Source organism: Zootoca vivipara, chromosome 8 (genome assembly GCF_965207765.1).
Source record: "Zootoca vivipara chromosome 8, rZooViv2.hap1.1, whole genome shotgun sequence".
Taxonomy (NCBI): Eukaryota; Metazoa; Chordata; class Lepidosauria; order Squamata; family Lacertidae; genus Zootoca; species Zootoca vivipara.
The window spans coordinates 5,082,157-5,097,604 of NC_142591.1; the positions used below are offsets into that span (position 1 = coordinate 5,082,157).

The 15,448-nt window shown below is 41.5% G+C and overlaps 1 protein-coding gene across 23 annotated transcripts in view; it reads left to right on the forward strand.

Annotated features, from left to right (window-relative positions):
- The window catches only part of LOC118079302 (protocadherin gamma-C5), a 274,853-nt gene that overhangs the window by 168,409 nt on the left and 90,996 nt on the right, over positions 1-15,448 (forward strand). Inside the window, exon 1 of one of the 23 annotated variants that reach the window (XM_088675031.1) lies at positions 24-7,887. The exons of 21 other annotated variants lie outside the window; for them this stretch is intronic. In XM_088675031.1, coding sequence (XP_088531157.1) covers positions 5,458-7,887 — 2,430 coding nt within the window. In that variant the 5' untranslated portion in view covers positions 24-5,457. Of the gene's footprint in view, positions 1-23; positions 7,888-7,907; positions 12,367-15,448 lie in introns of those variants that run through there. One more of the 23 variants, XM_035103380.3, reaches the window with a different exon arrangement.

Genomic DNA, 15,448 nt, shown 5'->3' on the forward strand with positions numbered 1-15,448 from the left:
AAGTTTTGTTCTCTGCAGTTACATGTGTGGTACGCTCTGTAGTTCCTTAGCTTTAGTGACATTGCAATACAACCTTTTATATTGCATGTGTACCTGCCGTTTTCGGTCTTTAGTTAGTTTTCCATCTAGGAATCAATGGGGGGCTTTATTTCATTTTTTATGTTCATTTTAATTATTTATTAGCTTTCTATACTGCCTTTCACCCCAAGATCACATGGCAGCTTACAATATAAAAGCCCTCTTGAATCATCATCTTTCCTATATATACTAAGTAGCTGAGGCTAAACCACCTGATGCAAGTAGCTATTTTATAGTCAGTTGGAGTATTCCATTTTCTGTTATGTTTCGTTTTGCTTTATATTGACAGTTCAATCCCAAGAATATCTACCCAGTAGTTGTATTGAATTGAATGAGACTTACTCCCAAGGCTTATGATTTCAGCTTTGGTGCTTAAATAGATTGAATATTAAATTACATGAAATGATGTTTTTCTGCTCATTTAATGGTACAGGGTTTGGAGTGTGCCAGTGTTTTTACTACATAATCAAGGAGGTACACTTCTTTCTATTGGTAGAAAATATAATCAGTGATATGCATACTTTTGATTATAAGTACATACTACTTTCAGAGGGTTTTGCAATTTTTTGTTATTTGTTTTGCGTGTGCATTCTTCAACATTTGACACAATTATCGTGTGTTAATAGTCAATGTATACTGGATTGTCCACACATCTTTCTCCTTTATTAGTTGTGTTGCCTCCCCAGTGTTATTGCATTTTTGAAGAAAATTGCTGTCATTGTCATAGTCCTTAGCACAGAGTGAGGTAACAAAATTTAAATTGGTAACAAAATTTACATAAACTTGCATGAAAAATTTCACTGCTTGCTAGTTAAACTTTTGCTATTTGGAGGGGCACTCTTGCACTATAGCACAATGAAAGCAGGACAAAGAATAAACCAGAACATTGGCGTCATAAAAAGTTGAAGGATTTCAGCAGGAAGATATGGGACACTCACTCACATGAGTCACAAAGCAGCTTACGTACCATAAATAATAACATAGTCGAGCATCACAACCACAATATAAGTTATATAAAATAATTAACAAATTATCAGTAAAACAAACGCCTTCTATAAAACACTATTACTAAACAACTTTTAAAATAGGCTAAACAGCACAGCCACAAGAAAAGTCATATTATAAAATTCACAAAGGATTACAGCACTTATAGTCCACAATACAGTATCAACAACATTAATTAAGAACCAAAAACAAAATAAGCATTCATAAAACATGATGAAGTCACAATAAAAATGACATGCAGGGGGGCTTATGATTTACTTCAATCTCCCTAAAGCTTGGCTAATAATGAATTTCCTCTTTTGAAGATTTGTTCATTTGTTGGGGGGTATACACACACACACACACACACACACACACACACACACACACCCCTTGTGTAAAGTACGTTGTGACATGATGATCTAAATACCTTGTGGTATTTTGGCATCAATTTGACTCAAGAATGGACAACTACAACATTCACCCAGTTATTACAATATAGGGTATCATTTTTAACCAGTAGTGAGCTGTAGCAACCTGGATTTATGGTGTAAACTGATTTTAATCTAGTACTAGGCTGCTTATGGACGGGGGTGGTGCTGTGGTCTAAACCACAGAGCCTAGGGCTTGCCAATCAGAAGGTCGGTGTTTCGAATCCCCACGACGGGGTGAGCTCCCGTTGTTCGGTCCCTGCTCCTGCCCACCTAGCAGTTCGAAAGCACGTCAAAGTGCAAGTAGATAAATAGAAACAGGTACCGCTCCGGCGGGAAGGTAAGCAGCATTTCCGTGCGCTGCTCTGGTTCGCAAGAAGCAGCTTTGTCATGCTGGCCACATGACCCAGAAGCTGTCTGCGGACAAATGTCGGCTCCCTCAGCCTATAGAGCGAATTGAGCATGCAACCCCAGAGTCGTCCGCGATTGGACCTAATGGTCAGGGGTACCTTTACCTTTAGGCTGCTTATACATACATGCATGCATACATGGTGGTTCATAGAGTTTCCCTGTTCCATTCAATATCACAAATTGGATTCCTCTCCTTAAATTGTTGGCATTTAATTGAACATTGGCTGCAACGTGTAACCCATTATTTTAATACAGGATTTTATCTGTAACGTGGATGCAACCTTTTTATGTACATCTTTGAGCTCCACAGAAGATGCATTTGCTTTAATCTTTTGGAGATGTAAATTGTGGTGCATATTCCCAATGCTGCCTCCGTGGAAAGTTGGAAAAAACATTGTACAAAGTACTTTGACATCATGGTTCAGATCTAAAGTTTCCCAGTTTCTTTTAACAGTGCGGATTGGATTTCACTGATCAAATTGATATTTAATTGAGCGTTGTTTTAATGTAGGAAATCATGTGTAATGGGGATGCAACCTTTCTAAGTGTATCTTTGAACTTTTTCTCAATGCTACCTTGGTGGACAGTTGGGAAAGGCATGGTGACACCATTCTCTAGACCTCTGTTTTGGCATGGCAGTATTTGGCCTTCTCCTTCTAGCTTCAAACAAGGCAGGATCTATCAGTTCCCAGTTGGGGCTAAATGGTAGTATTTTGTTCTTGTTGCTAAATTGGCTGAATGAGAGGGTGCATGACAGGAGCTTTCTCATCTGCTAGGCAGTCAATAATTAAAGACTGGCTGTATTTGGACCCCAGCCATTCTTTTTAAATGTGCCACAACTGGCCGGTGCTATGTAGGTTAGAAAGCATAAGGATCCTGTAGTGAGTGGCCCAATTCCTGAAAGGAGAGTTACCCAAACCAACCTTCATGGCATTCTTACTAGTTTGGATGAATCTGGTGATGGCAATTACTCGTCTGCACTGATGACCTCATTGACTGTGGCACTTACTGGCTCAGGGATGATGATACCTAAAGGTCCTCATTTGCACTCAGTGGAGCTGGGGGGGGGCACTGAAAAGCAAAGCCCCTGGGATGGGTATCAAGGGAGAAACATCATCCTACTTCTGAGGTAGTTTGTCTGTCTTTGGTCCCCACCATGCACACAGGCACTATGGCAGTGGCCACATCCTGGGGTATGACTTTGACTGACTGGCTAAAGCAAGTGAGGGTAGCTGATGGGTCTCGAACCCTCAGTGAGTTAGGGACTTTCTCTGCATGTGAAGACCAGCTCTGGAGGACTGAGCAGAGAAAACCAATAGTGTGTCCAGCAGTCAAGAAGGTGGTTTCTGCACGTGCTGTAGAGAGACGTGAGCGACAGATCACTTCCTCTTCAACCTGGAAAGGTAACTCATTTAGGGGAAGGAAAACTCTGATCCTAAACCTCTGCTGCCTTGCAGGCTATCTTAATGAGAAGAGAAAGCTAAGGAGTACACCCTGCACAAATCTAGAGTGTAATCCCTCAAATAGTTGGATGGTGCATTGTATGCCTCCTTCCGGCAACTCCTGCAGCCAAGCTAGTCCCAAACGTATTTCTCTGCTTTCTTTTGTACCACATCAGCAAGACTGAGAGAGAGTTCTTGTTGCCTAGGTAGGACCTCCATACATACTGCCTAGTCTTGTGTCCCAGGAATGTCACTCCACTGCTGCTAATGCAGCCGTTTGTTAATGCATGTGCTACTTTTAAGTCACCAGAGGGCACTGTTTGTGTAAAAAAATCTAGTGAGCACTTGTTTGTATCTATTATGTCTAAGTTAGCTCCACCCCTAAAAGCTGAGCAATTTTGTTGTTATCTCCCGACTTGTTGAGACAAGATGTCTGCTGTTTCTCTTTCTCATCACTATTCACCCTGTAGCTAGTTTTTGCATGAATGAAGCATTTGAACTCCAGAAACTGAAAGTGATTATTCCAATCTACGGTAATTCATGCTGAAAGATCTGCTAACAATGGGCAATTATGCACCAGCAGAGTGGCATTATCATCACTTTGTGGGAGGGAGACCAGTGGATGCCAGCAGGGCTGGTCAGAAGAAGTTAACTCTTGTTCCTTTGTGTGTGTGTTTCATTTCAATGTTTGCTTTTTTGTCCCAGTACTGCTCTTCACTTTTTTCTATATGAGCTTCTTCGAAGCTCAGGATGGTGGACTTTGGTTTATATATTTTTAAAAGAAAATATGAAAGCTGAGCATTTCAAGCTACATACTCAGGATCCCTTATGTATTGGTTTACCAAAAAACTATAATGTTGATGCTTGTGTAAAGAAGAGGGTGATGAGCCATACCTGTGATACTGTGAAGTAGATGTGCAAGGTCAGAAACACACATCCCACACTAAATTAAATTCAGGCTAGAAATCAGAAAGTTATCTACCATGACTGATTAATTAGAGCACATGAATGTGGGGGGAACAATGGCAAAGTTGAGAGCTGCTAAATAAATCTATTGAAGGGGATGTCTACACAAATAGACCAATAATTTGAGCACTAATACGGGTTGAGATGACAGAACTAAGCATGAGATGTAGGACTATATTCATGATAAGCGATGTAATACAGATGCCTCCTTAGGATATCCAATCAAACACAGGATGATACATACCTCTAAAAGCAATCATTGTTGTGTCTAAGGTGCATGTGAAGGCCTATCTATAGGCAATAAAATATTTTCCTCAATTTTTAATAGTCCCTTCCTATAGATCATGGGTAGGCAAACTAAGGCCCAGGGGCCGGATCTGGCCCAATCGCCTCCTAAATCTGGCCCGCAGATGGTCCGGGAATCAGTGTGTTTTTACATGAGTAGAATGTGTGCTTTTATTTAAAATGCATCACTGAGTTGTTTGTGGGGCATAGGAATTTGTTCATTTCCCCTCCAAAAAATATAGTCCGGCTCACCACAAGGTCTGAGGGACAGTGGACCGGCCTCAGGCTGAAAAAGTTTGCTGACCCCTGGTATAGATGATAATCTTTAATTGCATCCTGTAATCCAATTTTTCTCAGCAGCACAGCACATTAATTAGCTTGGAAATAATTGTAAATATCTCCATCAAAATTGAGTAAAAAATTAACCTGCAACATAACAAGATTGGGGTGAAAATTAAAGCTATTAAAGAGGGTTCACATACTGTATTCTGTTTAAAAGCCTGCCTTGAGCCATCACATATAATCACCAACAGAGATGCATTGGGGGAGAAACATCACTGGGAAGAGATTGCAGTTCTCTGTTTCAGACTCACAGTGTCACTGTTGGACAAGGCGGCAATCCAAGGGCAGCTGAAGTTCCACTGATGCTTATTGCAGAGATATTTCTTTGTCCCAAACTGCACATCGGGAATACCAGAAAACTCTGGAACAAACGTTTCAGCGGAAAAAAAGAAAACACTACAGCATATACAAATTAAGCCAAAGGTTCCAGTTCTTTTTTTTTACTCTGCAAAAAACAAAAAAAATCTTCTGTCTTGGTGGAAATCTGAAATCCTGTGCTCATCAAAGAGAAGAGGAAAATGAAGAGAGGGGGAATCCTGCTAGGAAAGAGCTTTCAAACACCAGGAAGGTATATAACACTTCTGATATTTTCATCTTTGTTCTGTGGAGCAGTTTTGGAAGAGGTTAACTATTCCATACCTGAGGAGATGGCAAAGGGGTCTTTGGTGGGAAATCTTGCCAAGGATCTGGGACTGAATGCCAGAGAACTGAAGAACAGAAATCTGCATATCATTGCTGAAGGTAAAAAGCCATATTTCACTATCAGTGCACAAAATGGAAATCTGTATGTAAATGAGAGGATAGATCGTGAGGAAATATGTGGGGAGAGTGTGCACTGTCTGATTAATTTTGAAGCTGTGGTTGAAAATCCTTTGAATGTTTTCCATATTATTGTAGCAATTCAGGACATTAATGATAATATGCCACAGTTCTTAAATGAAATCATGAGGCTTGAAATTGTTGAATCCACATTACCAGGTACAAGATTTCATACTGGGAAAGCTGAAGATCCTGATATTGGTATTAATTCTCTCCAGAATTACCAGCTAAGCCCAAATAACTATTTCATTCTAGAGATTCGACAGGGAGAAGATGGCCATAAATATGCAGAATTGCTACTGCAGAAACCTTTGGATCGGGAAAGTGATCACTCCCTTCAGTTGATCCTTACGGCCCTGGATGGGGGTGAACCCAGGAAAACTGGGACTGCCCAAATATGGATTAACGTCACAGATGCCAATGACAACCCACCAGTCTTCACTCAAGAGGTTTATACAGTTAGCCTGAGGGAAAATTCCCCTGTGGGGTCCCCCATACTCCAAGTAAAAGCCTCTGATAGAGATGAAGGTCTGAATGCCCAAATTCATTATATATTCAGTAATATTCCCAAAAGAGCCTACCAAAAATTTGATCTAGTTCCACAAACTGGAACAATTACAATTAAAGAAGCTCTTGATTTTGAGGAAACCGAGAAGTACACTATGACAGTTGAAGCAAGAGATGGAGGAGGATTAGCGACTCACTGTACTGTTGATATAAAGATTATAGATGAGAATGACAATGCTCCAGAGATCATCGTGGCCTCCTTATCTAGTCCAATTCCTGAAGGCTCTGCTTCTGGAACAGTAATTGCTCTCATCAATGTGAAGGATAAAGATTCTGGAGAAAATGGAAAGATTACATGCCATCTACAAAGTAATATGCCATTTAAAATAGTGTCAACTTCAAAGAACTACTACAAGATCCTCACAGAAAGTCCTTTGGACAGAGAAAAAGCCTCAGGATACAACATCACAATCATGGCCACCGACAAAGGTAGCCCCCCTCTCTCCTCCAACAAAACCATCTCCCTGCAGATTTCAGATATCAATGACAACCCCCCTGCCTTTGAAAAATCAACCTACAGTGTCTTTGTGCCAGAAAACAATCCCTCAGGTGCCTCCATTTTCTCCATCAAAGCCTCGGACCCGGATCTGGACCGCAACTCACGTATCACTTACTCCATCCTCAACAGCAACATGGAGGAGCTGCCTCTCTCCTCTTATGTCTCCATCAACTCTGAGACAGGAACTATCTATGCACAGCGCTCCTTTGACTATGAGCAATTCAGGGAGTTTCAGATCCAAGTGAAGGCCCAAGATGGCGGCTCTCCCTCTCTCAGCAACACCACCACCGTGTGGGTGTACATTTTGGATCAGAACGATAACAGCCCTCGCGTTCTGTATCCTCTCCCAGGCGCTGAGGGCTCTGCCTTGTTTGAGATGGTTCCTCACTCGGCAGAGCCAGGCTACCTAGTGACCAAAGTGGTGGCTGTGGACGCGGACTCTGGACACAATGCCTGGCTCTCCTACCAAGTGCTGCAGGCCACGGAGCCGGCCCTCTTCACCATTGGGACCCACACAGGAGAGATCAGGACGTCACGAGCCCTTCTGGAGAAAGATGCTGTGAAACAGAAGCTGGTCATCTTGGTGAAGGACAATGGGAAGGCTCCACTCTCAACTACTGTGGTTCTCAACCTTGTGGTTGCCGAGAACTTCCAAGAGGCACTTCCGGAAATGACTAGGCAGTCCAGTGACACTGAGTATCATTCTGACCTCCAGTTTTACTTGGTGCTGGCTTTGGCACTGATCTCATTTTTATTCCTCCTGACGGTGATACTGGTCATTGTCATGAAACTTCGACAATCAGGAAATCCCAAATTATTCCAATGCTTTGAACCTAATGCTTTTTCTAAGGCACAGGTCATATTTCCACCAAACTATGAAGAAGGAACTTTACCTTATTCCTACCAACTCTGCCTATCGTCAGAGATGAGGAAAGAGGAGATCTCTTTCCCAAAACCCCATATCCAGGGGGCAGAAAACTTTCTATGCAATGATAGCTCTCAGGTGGTTCTTGTGGATGGCAACATTGGGGATGCCAATGCCAAAGAGGAGGTTGGTGAGCAGGTAAGCTTTGCTTTCAGAACTGTGATGTTGACACCACAACCATGCTCCTTGTATGAGCAAAACTAGTATTTTTAGTTGTCTTCCTCTTAACTGCCTGATTTACTAAATGAGAGAATTAAAAAAAATCAAATTATATTACTAGCACCAGCTGTTCAGACTGTAGAAAACTTTTTATACAAGTAGTCTACAAATTGCAATGACAGACGCAACTTCAATGCTGAGGGTGAAAATGATGTTCAAGTGAGTCTTCATGAATTATGGAATTCATATCCTGTTCTACCTTCTAGTAATTTTCTTCCTGTAGATTATTAAAATACCACTATTATTATATACAGTAGTTATTTTTTTAGTTCCTCCTGAAGTACAAATATGTGGATTTGTACTTTGTTCACTCACATAGTTTATTCATCCTGTTGTGATTCGGGTTAATTGAAAAATGTATAAAATATGAATGCTTTTGGATTGTTTTGGACTTCACATAGAAAGAACTTGTATGAAATGCAGAAAGCTCAGAAAAGGGCAACTAAGATGGTCAAGTGGGTGGAACAGCTTCTATATTCAGAAAAAAAATGCAAGCTTTAACGATATTTAGTTTAGATCAAAGACAAGGGAGAAGCGATATGAGAGAGCTTGTCCAGACAGTGCCACATTTCAATTACATCTACAGTACAGCGAGTAATTTAAGTGGGAGGTGCAAGGCAACCAATGCTAGGATGCAACATTTGTTTTTATGTCCTGAAATGAAAGGCCACAGGTGGATATAATAAGGGAAGTTGAAATAGTAACAGGATGCACTTTATCAATGGTTATTCTGATTGTTTTATTCAGTTGTATTAAGAGTTTAATAATAGCAGAAGATTAGTCCAAGACTTAATAACTATAGCAAGAACAACTATTTGGTATAACTTGAGTGGAGTGTATGATTAAGAACATCATCTTTACAGGAGTGGATTATTAGAGTATGGGATATTTTATCTATGGTTAAACTAATGAATGTGGTAAGAGTCAGAGTGGGGAGACTGATAATATTGTGGTGGGAGAAGAAAACATTTTCATACTTAAGTTGTGCAATAAGGTTAGAAACTTTATAAATCGGTGTGCTTTCCGTGAGTGTATAATATAAAACTATAGAAACTTGTATCCAGCCATTATTTTTTATTTATACAGAACAATCACACATAATTTGCTCATCTAAATAAATAAATAAATCACTTACGGGATTTGCTCCCACGAAAAGCAGTGATGACCACTCACTTGGATGTCTTATAGACAACTTCAAGGTGGTCGCATGTCATGCTGGCTAAATCCCATCAAATACTAGAAGCAGGATGCCTCCAAATGCCACTGTGGGAGACAAGTTGCTTAACAAGAAAGGCCTTGGGTCTGATCCAGAAGGCCTCTTCTTATGTTGTTACATTTTAATGAAAGGAATTGTGTGCCCTGATGTTGTGTGATAGTCTGACAGACAAAGGACTATAAGCATGTTAAAGTGAGGCAATGCTCTGCTGGTGATCCCTTGGGTATGTAGCTTCCATTCAACTGGGTTCAATTTCAGCGGGATATACTTCAAGGCAAAAATGTTTTCAATAGGCTGTATATCTCCAGACTGGGTTTAGGGTTTTGTGAGCTGTTATATTCATCAATCAGAGGAGTTGTTACTTTAATGTGTACAAACTGAAAGCCAATCACTTGAAATTTGCTAAAGGGAAAGTACAGTACTGTACATTGAACAACATGGTTTTCCTTGCAGTTCCTTCAGTAGTCCTCCAAGTGTCAGTGTTGGCCAGTATGATAGCCAGAGAGAGGATAGAGATCCATTGATGCTTCCTAGACTGCAGTAACTCCCATCACTGCTAGTCAGATCAAGCCAACTGAATAACACAGTGACAGGGAACTCTTGCAGAGAAGGAAAAATTTATTTTGCTTTGCACAAATATAATAACAAGGGCAGTTTATTCTTCCTCGGTGATACCTCATGTTGTTTCCTTCATCATTGTGAGAGCCTGAGCATAGGAAACTGAGAAAAGGAAGCAGCCTGTTTTTGAGAGAACCAGCCAGATGGAGAGAAGGCACACAGGGAATGGCAGGGCACTGACAAGGCAAGTACTGCTTCTCTCTCTCTTGTCTTTTACCTGTTGGGCTGCATCAGAGCAGATTCATTATTCAACCCCCGAGGAGATGGCAAAGGGTTCAGTTGTGGGGAACCTCGCCAAGGACCTGGGACTGAGCACCAAAGAACTAAAACATCGCAATCTGCACACTGTGTCTGTGGCTAAAATGCAGCATTTCAGTATCACTGCAGAGAATGGAAACCTCTATGTAAATGACAGGATTGATAGGGAGGGGATATGTGGCAAAAATCCACTTTGCTTTGTTCAGTTTGAAGTTGTGGTAGAAAACCCGCTGAATGTTTTCCATGTAACAGTAGAAATCAAGGATGTTAATGATAATGCGCCCCAATTCCTGAATAGCAATATCAATTTAGAGATCCTTGAATCCACTCTGCTAGGCACACGATTTCTCCTTGGAAAAGCTGAAGATCCTGACATTGGGATGAACTCTCTCCAGGATTACCAGCTGAGCTCCAACCAGTATTTCACTTTGGAAGTCAGAGAGAGAAAAGATGGAAATAAATATGCAGAACTGGTGCTAAGTAAATCTTTGGATCGCGAAGAAGAGCAGACCCTCCACTTAGTTCTTACTGCTATGGATGGGGGTGAACCTAGAAAAACTGGAACAGCCCAGATACGGATTAATATCACTGATGCCAATGATAATGCTCCCATTTTCACTCAAGAAGTGTACAAGGTCAGTTTGAGTGAAAATGCTCCTATTGGATCCACTGTGCTCCAGGTCATAGCCTCTGATGATGATGAAGGTTTATATGCCCAAATCAGGTATCATTTCAGCAACATACCATCAACTTCCCAAGAGAAATTCAAGCTGGATTCCATTGGTGGCATAATCACCCTCTTGGAGCGACTGGATTTTGAGGACAATGATGAATATACTATGACGGTTGCTGCAAAAGATGGTGGAGGATTGGTCACACATTCCAATATTGAGATAAGGGTTCTTGATGAGAATGATAATCCCCCAGAAGTGACCTTAACCTCCATGTTCAGCCCAGTTCCTGAAGATTCACCATCTGGAACCTTAATTGCTCTGATCAATGTAAATGACAAAGATGCCGGTGATAATGGAAAAGTTACCTGCTATTTAAACGGTGATTTGCCCTTCAAGATTATTTCCTCATCTAACAATTTCTACAAACTTCTGACAGTAAGCCCTTTGGACAGAGAAAAAACTCCTGCATATAATATTACAATCACAGCCACTGATAGAGGAACTCCACCTCTTTCCACACACAAAACAATCTCACTACAGATCTCAGATATCAATGATAATGCCCCTACATTTCAGAGATCATCCTACAGTATCTATGTGCCTGAAAACAATCCTTCAGGTGCCTCCATTTTCACCATTAAAGCCTCTGATCCTGATATGGATCAGAACTCACGGATCACATACTCCATCCTCAACAGCAACATTGAGGAGCTTCCCATCTCCTCCTATATCTCCATTAATTCAGAGACCGGCACCATCTATGCCCAGAGATCCTTTGACTATGAACAATTCAGAGAGTTCCAGCTGCAAGTGAAGGCCCAAGATAGGGGTTCTCCCCCTCTCAGCAGCAATGTGACCGTCAGGGTGTTTGTTCTTGATCGAAATGATAACAGCCCTCGTATCCTGTCCCCCTCACAAGAAGCCAAGGGCTCAGCATTGTTTGACATGGTGCCTCGTTCGGCCGAGGCAGATTATCTTGTCACCAAGGTGGTGGCCGTGGATGCAGATTCTGGACACAACGCCTGGCTCTCCTACCACCTGACTCAGGCCACTGAGCCAGCACTCTTCACAGTTGGGTCTCATACTGGAGAGATCAGGACCGCCAGGGCCTTTGTGGAGAGAGACGCTGTGAAACAGAGACTGATCATCATGGTGAAGGATAACGGGCAGCCGTCTCTCTCGGCCACCATTACTCTGAACCTGGTGTTTGCTGAGAACTTTCAGGAGGCCCTTCCGGAAATGAAGAGCCAGCCCAGCAGCTCGGAGTATCAGTCTGACCTGCAGTTCTACTTGGTGCTGGCCTTAGCTGTGATCTCCTTCTTGTTCCTCTTGACTGTCATTCTGGCCGTTACCATGAAGCTCCGTCAATCAGGGCATCCCAGGTTCCTACAGTGCTTTGGTCCTGTTCCCCATTCCAAGAATGGGGCCATCTTCCCACCCAACTTTGAAGATGGGACTTTGCCCTATTCCTACCAGCTGTGTCTGTCTTCTGAGACCAGGAAGAATGAGTTTGCCTTCCTGACACCCAATGTTCAGATGGTTGACAATATTATTGGCAGTGAGAAACCTGCTGTGCCTTTTGCAGGCAATGTAGGAAACAATTTAATTTCAGAAATGGCTAATGGTGAAGAGGTAAGATTTATTCTTTGTATTTACATGTGTGGTACGCTCTGTAGTTTTTTACCATTAAGTGACATTGCAATACAACCTTTTATACAGCATATGTACCTGCCTTTTAATTTTTTTCAGTCTTTAGTTAATTTTCCATCTAGATTCATGAATCATCATCTTCCTTATATATAGTAAAAAGGTGAGGCTAACCTACCTGTTGCAGGTGTAGTCTATTTTCTCCATTGCATTTTGAGCTTTCCAGCTCAATCCTAACCTTATCTACCCAGATGTGAGTCCTGTTGAATTCAGTGTGACTTTCTCTCAGGTAAGAGTGCTTAGGATTTCAGCTTTGGAATGTGAATAGTGGAAACATGAATTTAAATGAAGTGAAATGTATATATAAAACCTCATTTAATCTTATGAGTGGGTGTGGAATGTGCCGACCTTTTTATTATATAATTTTGGAGGTGCACTTCTTTCTGTATACAGGTAGGTAGCCGTGTTGATCTGCTGTAGTCAAAACAAAATAAAAAAATTCCTTCCAGTAGCACCTTAGAGACCAACAAAGTTTGTCACTGATATGAGCTTTATTGTGCATGCACACTTCTTTCTGTATGGCAGAGTTGTGTACTATTGAGTTCAGTAGAGCTTACTCCCGGGTTGTACCGTCATAACTTGGAAGTTGAACAGAATCTGTTCCAGAAGTCCATTTGACTTCCAAAATGTTTGAAAACCAAATTATGGCTTCTGATTGGATGCTGGAAACTCCTGCAGCCAATCAGAAGTCACAGAAGCCCCATTGGATGTTCAGGTTCCAAAAGAACGTTTGCAAACCGGAACAATCACTTCTGGGTTTGCGGCGTTCGGGAGCCAAAACGTCCGAGTTCCAGGGTGTTCAGGATCCAAAGTACAACTGTATTTCAGCTTTCCAAAATAAGTAGCTTGAACATTAAATTATATTAAATGAGGAAGATACTTTCTACTCATTTCATGGTGTGGGGTGGGAGCAATGTGCTGATGTTTTACTTTATATTCATAGCCCCCTTCTTCCTTTCCTTTTGAATCAAGAATGGTCAAGAATGGTCAACTACAACATTCAATTATTGGAGTACAATGTATCGTTTTTCACCAGGAATGCGTTGTACCTACCTGGATTTAAAATAATATGATATGGTTTCACTTGATCTAAAATGATTTTAATCTAGGATATACTAGAGTTCTTGTAGAAGTCTGAATAGGCCACTTGTGGTTCATGTTGAAAAACATTGTACAAAGTACTTTGACATCATGGTTCAGATCTAGAGTTTCCCTGTTTCATTTAACAGTGCAAATTGGATTTCACTGATCAAATTGTTGGTATTTAATTGAGCACTGGATGCAATGCTTAACCCATTGTTTTAATGTAGGATGTCATGTGTAATGTGAATGAACCTCTTTATGTGTATCTTTCAACTCCACAGAAGATGCTTTTGGTTTAATCTTTTAGAGGTGTAAATCGTGCAGAATGTTCTCAATGCTGCCTCTGTGGACAGTTGGGATGGGCATGGTGGCATCACTCTCTGGGCCTCTGTTTTGGCATGACAATATCTGGCCCTCTCCTTCTAGTTTCAAACAAGGCAGGATCTATCAGTTCCCAGTTGGGGCTGAATGGTGGTATTTTGTTCTTGTTGCTAAATTGGCTGAATGAGAGGATGAATGACAGGAGCATTCTCATCTGCTATGGCAGTAGATAATTAAAGACTGGCTATATTTGCACCCCAGCAATTCTTTTTAAATGTGCCACAACTGGCAGGTGCTATGTAGGTTAGAAAGCATAAGGAACCTATAGTGAGCGGCCCAAAACCTGAAAGGAGAGTTACCCAAACCAACCTTCATGGCATTCTTACAAGCTTGGAAGAATCTGGTGGTGGCAATTACTCATCTGTACTGATGACCTCATTGACTGTGACACTTACTGGCTCAGGGATGATGATACCTAAAGGTCCTCATTTGCACTCAGTGGACCTGAGGGGGAGGACACTGAAGAGCAAAGACCAGTTTCAATATTGATCCAATACTTGGACCCAGAATGGTGACAACTGTTTAATGTGTCTGGCAGAAAAGACAGTTCCTAGCCTCCATCTTGGCATTAAGTATGTCATCACTGAGGTAGTAGAAGTTGTCTTATTTAAGCATATGTAGATCAGACTTGTAAGTAAATATGTTGTGGCACATATTCAAATCCATTCACTGTGTCTGGCTTCTTGCTGCGGTGTGGAAGCAAACATAGACCACACATTATTATTATTATTAAAAAAATACCTTTATAGTGTAGTTCAATCATGTTTCAGTATGTGTGATATAAAATCCACCACCAGGTCAAGACTAATTGGCAGTGGTCTTATAGAGTTGAGCATGGATATTGATTATTTAGCTGGAGATACATCAAAGCCCTTTATGCACAACTAGTTGATCATATTTATTTTATAGTTTTAAACTGTTTAGAGGCTGCTTTTGCTGAAGAAATGTGAATTGTGGCTATCTTGGAAGGTATATGTATTATTTAGGGTTATGTATATTGTCGGCTGCATCCAGACTTGGCCATACATAGAGCGGAAGTATTGATATCAACTTGACAAGTTAGCTATTACTGAGTTAAACCACACTGATTTTCATGGATCAGCTATAACCATGACTAAGGCTGCTATCAAACTCCTGGCTTTATCAAACTCCTCATGAGGCATAACAGAGCAATGAGACCACCCTCACATCTGCAGTGTTGCTGGTCTGGGCAGAAGGTAGAGGGGCACCTCACTTAGACCCACATCAGGCCCAGTGCCATCACAGGACAGTAGTGGGGCTGGCTCCTGTCTCTCCCTGCCCTTGTCCCCTTTCAGAATTTTTCATCAGCTGCCATGAGTAGAGATCCCACTGGCATGACTTCTTTGGCAGAGGGAACAGGCAATCCTGCCCCAGCAGAGTGACCCCCTGTGGGTAGAGGCCAGTGGAGGCTGGGAGGGCTTGGCAAAGAAACCGCTCCAACCAATCCAAACCTTACCACCACCAGCGGAGTGCAAAAGATTGCAGGCTAAGTCTGGAGCTAAAGCTAAATAAAGATCCTTAA